Source organism: Thermobia domestica, chromosome 7 (assembly GCF_964235325.1).
Source record: "Thermobia domestica chromosome 7, izTheDome1.hap1.1, whole genome shotgun sequence".
In the NCBI taxonomy this organism is placed as follows: Eukaryota; Metazoa; Arthropoda; class Insecta; order Zygentoma; family Lepismatidae; genus Thermobia; species Thermobia domestica.
The window spans coordinates 107090410-107106516 of NC_137460.1; the positions used below are offsets into that span (position 1 = coordinate 107090410).

The following is a 16107-nucleotide window of genomic DNA, read 5'->3' on the forward strand; positions in this document are numbered from 1 at the left end:
CTAGTGTTTGGAGTCAAATTCTCATCACTAAATTTTATTGTGGCTTTCGCTGATTACTATTCACTACTCACAATCTCGCTCAACTTAAAACCCAGATTAAGGAAGCATTATTCCGCCGTCAGAAACTCCTTGACATGTTTTTTTTTTCTGTAGAAAAGGCTTATCATACAACTTGAAAAGAGTATTACGAAATTGGAAAAAGTTTACATGACTGGGGTCTTCGTGGCCACATGTCTCAATTTTTAGCTAATTTTCATGACGAACGCTTTTGTGTGTGTGTGTGTGTGTATGTGTTTGTCTCTCAGAGCAATTCCTGCAGAAAAAACATGTTCCACAATGCAGTGTTCTTAGCGCCACAGTCAATAGCGCTCTCAGATCCAGGCTCCTGTCTGTAGTCTGCTGCATGCTGATAATCAAGTTATTTATTGCCGTTTCGGATACCTTCGCGGTACTGCTCGACAGCTTCAACTCACATTAAAGCGTCTTGTTCGCCGACCAAACGAGACTGATTTTCGGTTCTCCTGCCAGAAAATTCAGTGGGTACACTTGTGGCGCCAATGAATTTGCTTTCTTATTTCAGACTTGTATCTCGATGACACACGTATATCACTTGTTCACAACATACGGTTTTGGGTTTGTCATTTGATTATCACCAAAGGTCGTCACCACATGTGGAATCTTAAGTACTCTTATCTTCGAGCTATGAATTTGCTGCTAGTACTTTACCATCGTACAAGGGGGCTGATTGCATTATTTTATTGCAATGATATTGTAGTCTACTTCGGTCCAAGTTAGCCTACATATGTAATGGATTATTTATCTGCTCGTTCTCCTTTGCTAAAATAACTTGGCGCTGTTCATCACTTGAACATTCGACTAGATACTGAAGCTTTCTGTACTAACCCTGGTGTTAAACTTTGTGCAGAAACAATAGAACTGCTCTTTGCCTATGGTCGCGAGAAACTTCTCAGAAATTTTACAGCTAATGTGCGTTGTATTTCTGACTATCCTTATAGGTTTCCATTGCTTTGTGGCCAGATTTAGCTAGACATGGAGTACGCCCTGAAGCCATGCACCCTTGGTACATTCATGCTTGCGAGAGTTTTACTTTAGCCAAAATTTTCTGGTCATATCTTGGTTTACTACATGCTTTTTCTTCTTTCATCGTGACTCTTGACTTGCCAAGGCTCTTAGAGATATCATACAAATGCCCAGGAATATTAGCGTTTGGAGCGTTGCTAGAGCAATACTTCGATTTGTTTCAATGTAGTTTATATGAATGATTCTAAAAGTGAGATTATGTTGTCTGCGCCTTCGTTACAGACTAGCACAGCTTGGAAACTAATCTACATCGCCTATGTTTCATATTCAATGCTGAGCTAGCAACAGTTCAGCTTGTCCTTGACCATGGTCTTCAGCTTTTGCTACGTCATGCACTTATGTCCATTGGTTCACTAACGGTTATTATAAACATATATAATGTCTTTAGTAAACATTACCTAGTGCAAGACATTATTGTGAGGTACCAATACCTACAGTAACACAACTGTATCGTTGTTCTGTTCTGGATGCAGACATACGTCAGTATTCGGGGTAAAAGAGCGTGCTGATACAGAACTAAGAATGGCACATTTTCAGGTGTTGCATTGGAGCACTCTAGTAATTTGTTACGCATCTGTATGCTTTCATCTACTTAATCTTTGTTATACATTTGTCGACAAGACATAAAGACACAATAAAATAAGAAATAAATGTTTATTTGTGCAAAGTCTGAAGATGAGAATAGAGATAAAGTATCACTAAATATCGAATACAAACATGTAGACTAGCCATATAAAACTGTCCGACATATGGCGTTGGAATGAGAATTTTTAAATTTGAGAAAAGCAGTAAGAAATACAACAAGAAAATTAGTGGAAGGAATGACGTATCAGAGAAAGTGTTGGCAATGTACTCTTACTACTGGATCCACGAGCCGTATACCTGCAAATCCATTGATATGCTATTGATGTTCTTGTTTTCCTCTTACTGACTACTACTCGCTGCTCACTGGGAAGACTTGAAGTAAATTGTGACGTCACATAGCATTCAGCTGGAACGACTGATCTAGAGGTTTCTGTTAGAAATTTAGTTACTTTATATTTATTCTTGCCTTCTAGACTACAATTGACTACTCCTTCTGCTAGACACTCTATATATTTCCTCGTAAATCGAATATTATGACATGCCCCATAGTTCAGGACGCAACATTTTCTGTCGCCATTGGCGACTGGAAATTTAGAGCTGGCGACTACTGTTTAGTAGGAATGGTTTTTGCCTAAACTCACAGGGCGGCGCAGCTTTTGTTTAACACGAAAATAATTGTCACTGAATGAGACAAAATACGGAATATGAAGTCTTCACAACGTTGTAAGTTGCCCTTCCTTTTCCACCTTCAATCGAAATGGTTTGCCTCCTGGCCCGTCAATGCGAGATCGTTTTCCCCGCTGTTTGAAACTAGAACAGATAGGGGGGACAGCCCAGCGCCTAGAATAGATCAACCAATTAACGCCATGATCTCAGTGATAAATAAATAAATAAAATAAATAAATACTTAAAATATTTAAAAAAAAATAGGTATTCGCATGAGTGCAAAGCCCTTCACGTAAGGACTTTCATCTGAAAACTGCAATCGACAACTGGTACTTCAGTGCAGAGAGAGCGTTACACAAACGTGAAGTTTTAAAGTAAGAATTTTTTTAAACATGCGTATGAATTGTCCAATTCAAAATCGATTATCCTGAATCTAATTGTTGGTTTTAAAGTTTTATGCCCTGATGTAATTTTTCTTTGTCCTTAGGGGAGGGAGGGAGCGGACCTGTCTTCATTTGTACGTGAGAGATACTGGCGACCATCATTTTTGGATTGGCGAGTGCGTCTGACTGAAATTTTGCGCCCTGCTATAGTTTATATAGACGGCATAATCAAGATTTTTTTTAATACTGTAGTATTCTTAATTAAATAAGTCTTTGTAGTAGCCTATAGTTGATTATCGAAATGTCCTAAAAATTTCCACAATATTCTTTATTCTTTTACAGCTTCAAAGAAAGAGGCGCCCTGTATTCGCTGTTAAGTTTATCGGATGAACAAAAAAAGAGAGGAGTAATTGCGGCATCTGCTGGCAACCATGCTCAAGCCATGGCCTATCACGGAAGAAACCTCAAAATCCCGGTAACTGTTGTAATGCCTGTCATTGCTCCTATCTTGAAGATCCAGCGATGCAAACATTTCAAAGCTAGAGTTATTGTTGAAGGCAAGGACATGGCAGAATCGAAGGCTCTTGCACTCAAAAGAGCTAGGGATGAAGGTCTTATGTATATAAATGGGTAAGCGGAAACTAATTAACTAATGTATATTTAACCATCACATAAAACACACTAAATACATTACGCAGCAATGCCAGAATTTTATGGTGCAAAAGTATTATGAAATAGTTATTATAGACATATATTAGTTATTATAGACGTATAATCAATGAATGATTTTCTCAAATTTTTAAACTTCGTTTCAAGGTTTTGAAGGATTGAGTACAACAAATAAGTTTTCTTTAAAAATAGAGGAATTATACTACCTAAAAGTTGTATACATAATATTTTTACATTTAAATTGAACTCCTTGCATTTTTGTTTGTTAAACTTAATTTTAAGTTTTTTTTTACTTAAAACAAAACTCCAGCTTCTTTTTACGTAGTTTATGTCTTTAGGTTTTGATTATAACAGACATGGCTGTATTCCTGTATAAAAGAGATACTATTTTCTATTGTGGGGTATATAATTGAGTTTTCCCACTATTAGGAAACGTAGCTAACTTGGTGCGTACTAATAAACCTCCACAGTTAAAGAGTTTTATAAACTTGAAAGAATACACCAATGACATGCGCTTATAGCTGCAACTGCAGTACAATGTCGCTGAAACGACGGCATGTGTAACTTAAATGTGCAGAATTGCAAAAATATTTTTAGATCTGCTCACTTTTGCTTATTTAATGCGTGTGAAAACATTTCGTTTGAACGAAGTTTGAACTTTGAATATAGCAATAGATCGGAGTTTTCATATTTCAAGGCTGAGAAACCGAGACACTTTTATAAAACTTTACAGTATACTCATGGTTACACAGGCGATTCTTGCTGAATTACTAGGGACGTCCAATATATATTTGCCTGTGCTTTAAAAATATACAAAGAACGCTATTAGAAAGAAACATGTGATTGACAAGCGCCGACTTTCGTCTACAGAGAACAACAATCGATTCATTATCAGACGTGAAAATGCATGCGCTCAAGTATGGAATGAAAATGTGTCTGAAAAACGCGGGCTCGCATCATAAGTTGGACGGTGGACGCACCCCTTTAGCTGGAAAGGTGGTGTAAAGAAGAAGTGCGTACTGTTATTTGATATGAATAGGCGAACATATTACCTTCTAATGCTATTCATACGAAACTTCTTGTTGTTTATTGTAATTCCGTAATGACTAGAGGCACAAGTTTTTCGCAATGTGTGATAAAACGAAATGCGTCAGAATTAAATAGTTTTCAGTTTCTTGACGTTTTATGATATTTTATGTACATTTTCATTATTTTCCGTTGCGCGACAAAACGCGAAATTGTCAGCTTTAAGCGAAATTTCTAATAATACGTGATATCACGAGGAATTTTAAAAATACGTTTTTTCGTTAATTTAAAAACACCAGTTTTCACTGACGGAACGGTAGAACGTGGCATGAACGGTGCATTTTAGGTGATTTGAACACGGCTATAGAGAACATGTTGCGCATTAGCTTTCATCATCGCAGCTGGATGGGAAGGAGCCGTTTTAATTAGCTAGCCAAAGAGCCCCTTCGTGGGGAAATAGGTGGCAGTAATGTGCGATGAGACCACACTAACCGCAGAGGAAGGGCTGTCTGTAGTTTTGGCCCGTACAATGGAGGGAATATTGGAGAGGGTTCCTACTGGTCAGGGAAAGTGAGGCAAAATGGTGCAGGTAAGGGAAACTCAGGAAAAAGGCTGCTAAACAGGTAATGTCAGGGAAATTTTATAAAATATATTTTTTCTAACAGCAATTGTACACCAATTTCAGCTTAGCCAACCATTTATGATCACAGTATGGAACATTGCTCAGATTTTTATGGATGGTAAGTTGTATGTATATATGAACACTTTATTATTTGTCTCAATAGAATAAATGTTCTCATATATAAATATTCACCATTAGTTATTCCTTATACGTCAGCGTCCTCCGAAACTCATGAAAGTCAGGGAATTTCCTGCCAAAAGTCAGGGAGAAGTCAGGGAAATGATATAAAATACATTTTTTCTAACGTTAATTGTACACCAATTTCAGCTTAACCAACCATTAATGATCACAGTATGGAAAGTTGCTCAGATTTTTATTAGTGCTAAGTGGAATGTACGTATGAGCAATTAACTATTATTTGTCTCTATAGAATAAATGTTCTCATATATAAATATTCACCATTATTTATTCCTTACTTATATGTCAACGTCTTCCGACACTCATGAAAGTCAGGGATTCTCCTGCCTAAAGTCAGGGAGAAGTAAGGGCCAGATTAGTAGGACCTTGTTGGAGCAAGAGTGTTTTTTGTTTAGTGTTACTTTTCTGGATGCAGTTAATGCAACCACATGTTCTAAAATGATTCAACGCTACAGCATTGAGTATGAGAATATTCTAATTTTTATCTCGGACAGTGCACGTTATATGTGCAAGTGCTTCGACACGTTGTCTGTGATAATTGGAACGCATATGGTTCATGTACAGTACAGTGTTGGTCACACAAAGTGAGCTTGATTGGAGATATCTGGCAGAATACTTGAAAGAACTTAATAATTTCGTGTGCAAAGTGAAAAATGCATTTTGAATGTAAGAAAACTCAAAAGCAAGTAACAGAGTTTTCTTAAAGAGAAGTATCCTGATCTTGAACCCAAGTTGTTTCCCGAGCCTGTTCTGACTAGGTGGAGTAGTTGGTTCCATACTGTTGCATATTTAGACAAGTACTTAGAACAACTAGATCAGTTCCTTTCAAAATGCGACGATCTAAACTCTCAAGCTAAAACGCTTAAAAGTTATTTGAAAGACAAGAAGCTAATTCTGAAGGCTCAGTTAAGTTTTGTCAGTGATAATTGTGGTAACCTTGTCGATTTTATAACTTTCACTGAGACGGACAAATCTCCTACAGCACATCTGTGGAATAGTCATCTTGACAGACTCAGTACTCAATTGGAGGGTTTTCTGCAGGGAGTCTTTGGTGAGAAAACAAAGTACACACTTACGTTTGTTATCAAGTGAAAAGAGGGCTAGTGTTGAATACGACTTTAAAAATGTGCCGAAAGATCATTCTTGAAACTTTCTTTCCAAAGAAAAGACTCTCAAACTACAGAAATATATGATGCTTTGGGAGAGCTGCTTGATCCTTCTGTAATTGCATGCAGTAGTGAACCAGACATTGTTGAGTTAAGGAAGTTTTTTAAAGCTTCGCCTTCATTTAAAAAATGCAAGCATGTGATTTTGAAGTACCTTATTTGGAGTTTTACAAAGTGACCTATGAACTCTTGACAAGTGATTTGTCTGGAAAATGCAGTGTAGTGAATGTTTTGAATGGACAAAAGTTCCGAAGTGATGATTGTTTAAAGTTTTTTGTAAATGCACGTACATATGTGTGGCTTCTAACAAGCAATGCCAATTGCGAGAGGTTTTCTTCCAAATATGCTTATGTTTAATGCTAAAATGTAACTTTTGCCTATGTGTTTACAGAAGACAACAAAAGTTTCCTACTCATAGTAAGTTTACTGATTTTCCTTCAGTTTGGTTAAAAATATATAATTTTCTATGAGTGAAATTTACAGTGTTAAGTGAAATAATTATAGAAAAAGGGAAAGAGGTGTATGTTGTATTGATTGATTTAGAAAATTCTTTTGACCGCATGAATTGGGAATTGTTGTTGGGAGTTCTAAAGAAAATAGGGTTGAAATGGAAAGACCGAAGACTCATAAGAAACATACATGAATCAACAAGTAGGTGTTAAGATAGGGGAAGAACTGATGGAAGAGAGTGCAATTGGAAGGCGAGTTCGACAAGGATGCTGCCTCTCGCCAACACTATTTAATGTCTATCTAGAAGAGATAGTGAAAAAGAGCCTACATTATGATGATGGCATTTCGGTAGGAGGTAAAATGATTAGATGCATAAGATTTGCAGACGATATGGCGCTTGTTGGAGAATCTGAAAAGAAAATCAATAAAATGTTAGAAAAAATTAGAAAGGGCTTTGAAGAATATGGGATGAAAATAAATGTTAAGACAAAAGCCATGGTGATTGGAACGAAGGGATCTGTGTCAAATATAAAAATAGGAGGGGAGAAAATAGAACAAGTGAATAGTTTTCGATATCTGGGTAGTATTCTTAGTAATATCATTAAGTGCGAACGTGAAATAAAAGCAAGGATAGGAATGGCGAAAGAAGCCTTTAGGAGGAAGAGAAGTCTGTTTTGTGGGACCTTGAATAAAGAGTTGAGAAAAAGACTCATAAAATGCTTCGTGTGGAGTGTTGTACTGTATGGGTGGAAACGTGGACATTACGTAAAAGTGATGAAAAACGACTGGAAATCTTCTTCGAAATGTGGGTGTGGAGAAGAATGGAAAGAATTAGTTGGGTCGAGCGAAAAACTAATGAGAGGGTGTTAGAAATGGTGGGAGAGAGGACATCACTTTTAGATATTGTTAAGAAGAGGAAGAGAAACTGGTTGGGACATTGCCTAAGAAGAAATTGTATCATGAGTTACGTCCTAGACGGTATGGTGGTAGGAAAGAGAGGGAGGGGGCGAAGGAGACTACAATTAATGGATGATATAAAAACAGGAAGATCATACGTAAACACGAAGAGGTTAGCGGAAGACCGTGGAGCATGGAAGCTTCATAGCAACTGCAAGTGACCTGCCACTAAGGGCAGAATACCTATGATGATGATGATGATGAAGTGAAATATTCAGTATATTTTGTTTCTAGGCAATTAATGGTTTGTTTCTATCTATGAATAAAAGGAACAGTTGTAAAAAGTGTCAGGGGATATTTTTTCCACAAGAGCTACAAAATGCAAAACTTTATTTGGAAAAGGCGAGAAAACGCGAAATATGATAAACGAAACGCGACATTTCCAAATTCTTAACGCGAAAAACTCGTGTCCCTAGTAATAACAATGCAAATGGGTAGCCGTTGGTGCAAACTGTTTAATGAAGGCAGGATATGCATTTTTGACCACGTTCTAGGCGGACAATCTTCGAATCCACTACTGACGAGAACATTAACAGTGTCGATGAACATGTTCAGGAAAACCGTCGAATTAAGGTACGCGAAGTTGGAGAATAGTTGAACATTTCTGTTTTAACAGTATATAGAGAGCCAGAACCCTGATTTTTTGCTCTGTTTTCACAAGATTACATCTATGTATACTATATATAACGCAACTTTGTAAACAAATCAATGATACTTTGCTGATACAATAAGTGTCTCCAGTTCGACGACGGGTGTCGTGGGAGCAAGGAGGAGCTAACTCCCTCACCATATAGACGTTACATCTATCTATACCATATAACGGAACCTTGTGAATACATTAACTTCCGTAACTAGGATTGGATTTTCAATGGTACTCTGCTGATACATTAAGTGCCTTCACCCTTTCAGCAGATACCCTCACAATTGTGAGTGCAGAACACACTACTTATAAACGTTGTGATTTCCAATATACTCAACAGCTGGCAATTCAGTACCTGACACCTTGTCATTCAGACACAAATGTGCTCGTACCTAATTTGTGTACTAAAATCCTTTGAAAGGCATTTTAGACAACTGAAAATAGAAGTCACAATTGTAAGGATATCCGCTGAAAGGGTTAGCACCGCAGTCCACTTCGACGATGGGTCTCGTGAGTGCAACGGGGAGCTAACCCCCTCACCATATAGACGTGGCAATGATCATGGCGCTAGAAAGATGGAACAAACGCCACTCGCAAAATTTTACGCAACTAAACATAAACAAAAGCGGGCCTAATTGCTGCACCATGCGTAGTTTTTGAGATCTAGCATGAAACATATCAAAACATTAAAATTTTTCCGGGCTACTACCATCGTCACGCACGTGCTTTCTCCGCGGTTTTATCATGTCTTCACTTTTTTCTTCATGCAAAATCAGTCGTGATATTTTTTGAAATAGTTTATTCACATACAGAATTGCTTTGTGGCCTAAGCAGCAATTTTAGTACTTTGGGCTCCTGAGATATTACGCCCCAAAAATGGCATCAAAATCACAAACTTCAAATTTCGGACAGCCTTAAATCTACGGTGCCAGTAGAATCATAGCTGTTATTATTTCTGCACACTCTTTACATTCAATAGTATTCAGCATAATACTTATGAACCCCTCACTTTATGCCGTTCCGAAATTTAGCCCCTCTGAAATTGTAATTTCTGAACTTTGCTGGTGATTTCATGTATTGGTTTGCAACCCTGCTTATTCATTTAGCAGCAAGAGTGTATATTCTTTGTGTATGTCAGTATCTCCTCTAAACATTTATTTTCGTCTGGTGTTCGTCTGCTTCGTGCTTCCTGACTAACTGTAGTTTTCGTAAACGCTTGCAAATACAAAAATTGGTACTCCACCGACAACAAAGATGGCCGTTATTCGGGAACACTTGATCGTGGCAGACACAAGTCATTGATCAGGTAATGGCGACTGCTTTGAAACAAATGCAGAGTATGAGAATTAAATCGGTCATATCTGTAGTTTCGTGTGGAGAAGAAACAAACTTGTGAACCAAAGGTTTAAGAACAACTCAAGTTATTAGTATAAACTTATTATTCACTTATATCATCATAAAATAAATACCAAAGACGTTTTGAAACGAAGAAATATAACATACAACTTTGCAAGGGGAGGCAAAGAAACCTAACCTAATCAGACTAAAGACGAATCATTCGTCGGGTAATGATTGTGATTCAGTGTTCAAGGCGCTCGACCAGTAATCTGGAGGTTCTTGGATCGAATTAACGTCGGGCATTTTCTTACTTTAGGAATTTTGATGGCGATTGATCGGCGATGACACATGTTTTATTATAATTAGATATTTGAATACTCAGATGTTTCGATACTTGTGATGATGCTTATGTAGGGGTGATATGTTTATGTACTTTATTTATAAATCACGCATATCACATCCACAGCTAATGAACTGTATGATTAAACCCATATTACTGATTCACCCAGATATCATGAAGGAACGAGAAATAAGACTTGACGAATATTTTAGATGTTACTTGCTTCAATTCTTATTTAAAGGTACATGTGTTAATATGATAAATATAACATGCTTTGTTCATATGTTAATATACTGATATAATACTTAAATATTAGTACAATGAATTACTTATCTTAACATCTTTCTGCAGTAATCGTTGCTTGCTGCTAGCTAAACCACATGTTGCTTGCTAACCATCATACTTTGTCTTCGATCACACATAAACTGAGTAACACTCTAAAACACCGTTAAGAACATGTGAATCTTGTATATTAATGAACATGAATGTTTCTCTAAAACCTATGAATAAATATGCTTTTCTGAAACTATTAATGAATATGCTTGCCTAGTTGCACTTCGCAGCACATTGTCGAATGCACAGACACAACTTGAATAGCACACTGAAGGCACTGTTGCCAGCCAATGCAAACACAACTCACTAAAACTCACCAGAAAAATCACTAAAAGAATCACAAAGAATTCACTAAAACCACTAAACTATATACAAAAAATGAAACTAATATGAATAAAAATAATGCACATATGCAAGCTTATCCATCCTCCCGCTCCTTGATTGGACACAATCAATTAATGCTCTAGGGGCAAAGGAATTAATTTAGCAACACTGCGCCGAAAAATGCCACTTTTACACTTCACAGTTGCCACTCGTACTAAATTATCACTGCCCGGATGAACTTCTTCAATCACACCTAACTTCCATACTTGAGGAGGAACATTGTCTTCTTTTAACAATACGACCATGCCCGGTTATAAATTAGGTTGAGCTGACCTCCATTTCCTTCTTTGTTGTAACTGGTTGAGGTAATCTCTTGACCAACGTTTCCAAATATGCTGCTTCATTTGTTGAATCCGTTGCCATCTGCCTAGTCTGTTGATAGGCACGTCCAGTAGTAGATCTGGTTCCGGAAGGCTGAGAAGTGTAGCTCTCATCAAAAAATGTCCTGGACTGAGATACATTGGATCTGTAGGATCGTTAGAAATGGCTGTCAATGGTCTTGAATTTAGAATGGCTTCAATTTGAATAAGTAACGTGTTCAACTCTTCGTATGTCAGACTTGCAGTTCCTACTACACGCCGTAGGTGGTACTTCATGGATTTTATTGAACTTTCCCATGACCCCATGTGAGGAGATCTGGCAGGAATGAATTTCCATTCTAAACCTTCTTGAGCTGAGTATTCCAGGATGTCCTTTCTGTTAGTCTTGGATTCAAAAAATTGTTGCAATTGTCGATTGGCGCCAACAAAGTTTGAACCATTGTCGCTACAGATAGATAAGCATTTTCCTCGCCTAGCAATAAATCTCTTCAATGCTGCGATGAAGGCTTGAGAACTTAAGTCTGGAACTATTTCTATGTGAACTGCTCTAGTGGCTAAACAGATGAACAACGCTGCATAGACTTTCATTTGAATTTTGCTGCGAATCGTAGGCTTGATATAAAAGAATCCTGCGTAGTCCACTCCCACGTGTACAAATGGTCTTGCTTCATTTACTCTTTCCTTGGGTAAGTGTCCCATTAACTGTGATGAACTTGTTGATCTCCACTTGAAACAAACCAAACAATTGTGTACTATTGCCTTGACCATCTTCTTAGCTCTTGGAATCCAATATCTGGTACGCAAAGATGCAATAAGAAGCTGTGGTCCTGCATGAAGCAACCTTTTATGTTCTTCTTTGACTATCAGATGGGTGAAATGATGACCTGCAGGTAGGATGAACTGATGCTTGTTGTCGTACTCCAAGTTTGAATGTTCCAATCTTCCTCCTACTCTTAGCATTCCTTCCGTGTCCAGAAATGGAAAAAGATCCTTGATTGGGCTCTTTGTTGAAACTTCCATTTGTTGCTGCAAGTTCAATATTTCTTGATGATAGGTAGTATGTTGTACTATCTTGATACATCTGTGTAACGCTAAACGAAGTTCCGAAGCGTCAAGACTATCGGTTTTTCTTTCTAATTTCTTGAAAAGACAATTATGTTTGAATCGCAAACAATATGCTACTACTCTCAACATTTTGTTTAACGATGAATACCTTTTCATAAAGCTTGTTTCATGAACTGCCACCAAACTTATCATGACTTTCTTCTCTTCTGGAATATGAGCTGGCTCATTTTGTTCTTGACATGGCCATTCTGCTGTGTGAAGAAACTCTGGACCATGCCACCATTCTCGAGACTGAATAAGAGTATTGGGATCCGCTCCTCGACTAACTATGTCTGCCGCATTTTCTTTACTAGGCACGTGGTGCCATTGATTGATTGATGTGATTCTCTGAATTTGAGCCACCCTGTTGGATACAAATGTCTTCCAACGATTGGGAGGTGATTTGATCCATGACAAAACTATCGTCGAGTCTGTCCACAGGTGTATACCACTGACCTCTATATTCAATATGGATAGCGTTTTGTCTATTAGCTTCGAAAGTAACAGTGCTCCACATAATTCCAATCTAGGCAAAGTTTGCTTCTTCAGTGGTGCAACCTTCGACTTTGAACAAAGTAAATTGACTTCAATGTTTCCTTGTTCGTCTGTAGCCCTGATGTACACTACTGCTCCAAAATTTTCTTCACTTGCATCGCAAAAACCATGTAATTGAATTTCCTTAACGTTCTCCGAAGACATTACGTTTCTTGTAATTTGTATCTTCGCCATCGCAGGTAACCAAGACATTAATTGATTCCACTCAACTTGTAAGACTGTGTCTAATGGGTCATTCCAATCCATCCCTGTCTTCCACAACTTCTGTAAGAAATTCTTGTATTTGATGACAATTGGAGCGATTAGACCTAATGGATCGAAGATAGATGACACTATGCTGACGACTTGTCTTTTTGTCATTGCAACATTACTTTCTGGTGCAGTTCCGTGTTTACAAATTTTGTTCGAAATTATAAGTTTGTCTGTTAATGGAATCCATGCTATTCCTAAAGTCTTAACACCGTCTTGCTGACCAAGTATGATTGGCTGTTGTTTTTCCCTGAAGTCTTCAGGAACTCCTTGAAGTACTTCTTCTTTGTTAGAACTCCATTTACAAAGCTTGAAACCTGCTCTGCTTAAAATATTAATAAGATCCTTCTGTAGTTCTAAGCCTTTGACACGTTTGGTACTGATTTTAACACATCATCAATGTAGAAATTGTGTTTTATTACTTCTGCTACTTCTGGAAATTCCTTGGAATTTTCCTCCGCTATTTGCTTCAGACATCTTGTTGCCAAGAAGGACGCTGACGAAGTCCCGTACGTCACTGTTTGTAACTCATACGACTGGATCGGTTCTTCTACTGAATTTCTCCAAAGGATGCGTTGTAAACACTTGTCCTCATCATGAATTAATATTTGGCGGTACATTTTCTCTAAGTCTGCTGTAAATGCAACTGGATACAACCGAAACCTTAAAATAATGGAGTACAAGTCATCTTGAACAATTGGCCCAACTTGAAGAATGTCATTCAATGATTTGCCATTAGACGTTTTTGCACTTGCATCAAAAACCACTCTTAATTTAGTTGTTGTACTGTCCATCTTGAATACAGGATGATGTGGAAGATAACAACTGCTCCTGCTGTTCACGTCTTCTTCTGTAACTTTTCTCATGTGACCCAAACTTAAATACTCATCCATGAAGGCGGCATATTGTTTATGAAACTCAGGATTTTGTAGCAATCTTTTTTCTTAAATCTTTGTAGTGCCATGTTGTAAGACTCTCCTAAAGCTGCATTCTCTTCCTTCTTTGGTAATTTGACAATAAATCTTCCATCTCCATTTCTGGTTGTATTTTTTTAAAAATGCTTCTCACAATTTTCTTCTTCCGGCGTGTAAATCTTAGTCTGAAGATCTTCGAGTTCCCAGAATTTTCTCAATTGTGTATCCAAGTCTGTCTCCATCTGAGCAAAACATGAAATTACCGACTGGTTGGCTTCTTCGGGTATTGAAGGCATATTTCCGACGACAACGTATCCTAGCTTCGTTTCCTGCAAAACAGGATAATGTCCTTTTCTAGTCTTCTGGCCTGGCTCAAGGAGACTGTAGAATAACCCCGCACCTATAAGCATGTCTACTGACAACGAGCTATTAAAATTTGGATCGGCTAAGCAAATATCCTTTGGCAAGTTCCAATTACTGTAATCGATATCCTTAGAAGGTATGCAACCTGTAATGTTTGGCAATACTAAACAATCGACCACTGCATTAAAATCAAATGTTCTTGAATAAATATGAACTTCAACACTGTACTGAGCTTCGGAGGTTACAGAATTGATACCTCTAATGGAAACACGATTTTTCGTTTTCTTGAGACCTAATCTATGAACTAAAGCTTCGCTTACAAAATTCGATTGAGACGCTGCATCTAATAACACTCTGCATTGTTGAAAACGACCTTTAATGTCTGTTACGTTAACTAACGCTGTTGCTAATAAGACTTGCTGACCATAATTAATCTTAAATGAGCAATAAGAGTCCTGTGGTTGAACCTTAACCTGTTTCTGTTCCTTAACTTTAGGTACGTTAGTATTATTGTTATTTGTTTTGCTTGAACTGTCTTTGTTAGTAGCCTCCTGAGCAGTATCTTCATGCAACAGTGTATTATGCTTAAAATTACATTTCTTACAAGTACTTGATTTCATGCCTTTACTTGATGTTTATTACCTAAGCAATTAAAACATAGTTTATTTTGCTTCACGAGCTCCTTTCTTTGATTAATGTTGGCAGTCAGAAATTCTGGGCAACGAAAAACAGCATGCGTTTCTTTGCTACGGCAAATATTACATGCATTTGGAAGCACAGTAACAAACGAATTCACTTGACTGTTATTCTTGTTTTTACTTTGGAATCTACACTTTTGTTGTCATAAGTACTTTCAGATTGAGTAGGACGAATGTTTTCTAACATTTGACAACGACCTTCTAAAAATGAAAATAATTCCGATAACGATGGAAAGGAGTCACTACTTTGCTCAGCTTCCCATTCCCTTTTGCTTGCCGAATCAAGTTTTTCTACTAAATGTTGTGTTAGGAGTACGTCATGCAAAGGTTTGTCCAAATTCAATGCTTCAAGGGCTTGAAAATTACTACGTGCAGTATTTACAAATTGTCTAATGTCTTTAGCGTTTTCTTTCATTACTGGCTTGATATTGAGCAACCCTCGTACATATGTCGAAGCTATCAACCGTTTGTTTTCGTAGCGTTCAACAAGAAGCTTCCATGCAATTTCGTTATTTACTTCTACCGTTGGCAGATTTGCTATTAATGTAAACGCTTCTCCCTTCAGTGATGTGCGCAAATATTGAAACTTACAAACTGTGCTTAATGATTCGTTATTGTGAATAAGGGAAATGAAAATGTCCTTAAAGGGCGACCACTCCTCGTATTTACCGCAAAATGTGGGCAAGGAAATTTTAGGCAATTGTACTGAACTACTACTAGAATTTCCAGCTTTGTTATTTGCTGTCCCTGAATCCGTTTTTTGTTCAAAACTATCAATAAATTCTTGTAACTTAACCTTTGAATCATAATACAGTTCCTCGAATGTAATTCTGTGCGTTTCTTGTTCACCCGTCTCATCCAAGAGCTCTATTTCTGACTGTATCTCATCAAACTTAATAAAAACCCCTTCAAGTGCTACTAGCCTTGTTCTTGCTTCTTGTATGCTAGGTTTATTTTCATTCTGTAGTTTTTGAAGAAATGTCCGTATTCTTGTTGCCTGACCTTTGACCGAAGCACGTTTCTTAATTAATTGACCCAACTGCACT

At 37.5% G+C, this 16107-nt stretch overlaps 1 protein-coding gene across 1 annotated transcript in view; it reads left to right on the top strand.

Moving 5' to 3' along the window:
- The window catches only part of LOC145690307 (L-threonine ammonia-lyase-like), a 132319-nt gene that overhangs the window by 16735 nt on the left and 99477 nt on the right, over window positions 1-16107 (top strand). The window contains exon 3 of the mRNA XM_081765084.1: window positions 3078-3365. Coding sequence (XP_081621210.1) covers window positions 3078-3365 — 288 coding nt within the window. The remainder of the gene's footprint in view (window positions 1-3077; window positions 3366-16107) is intronic.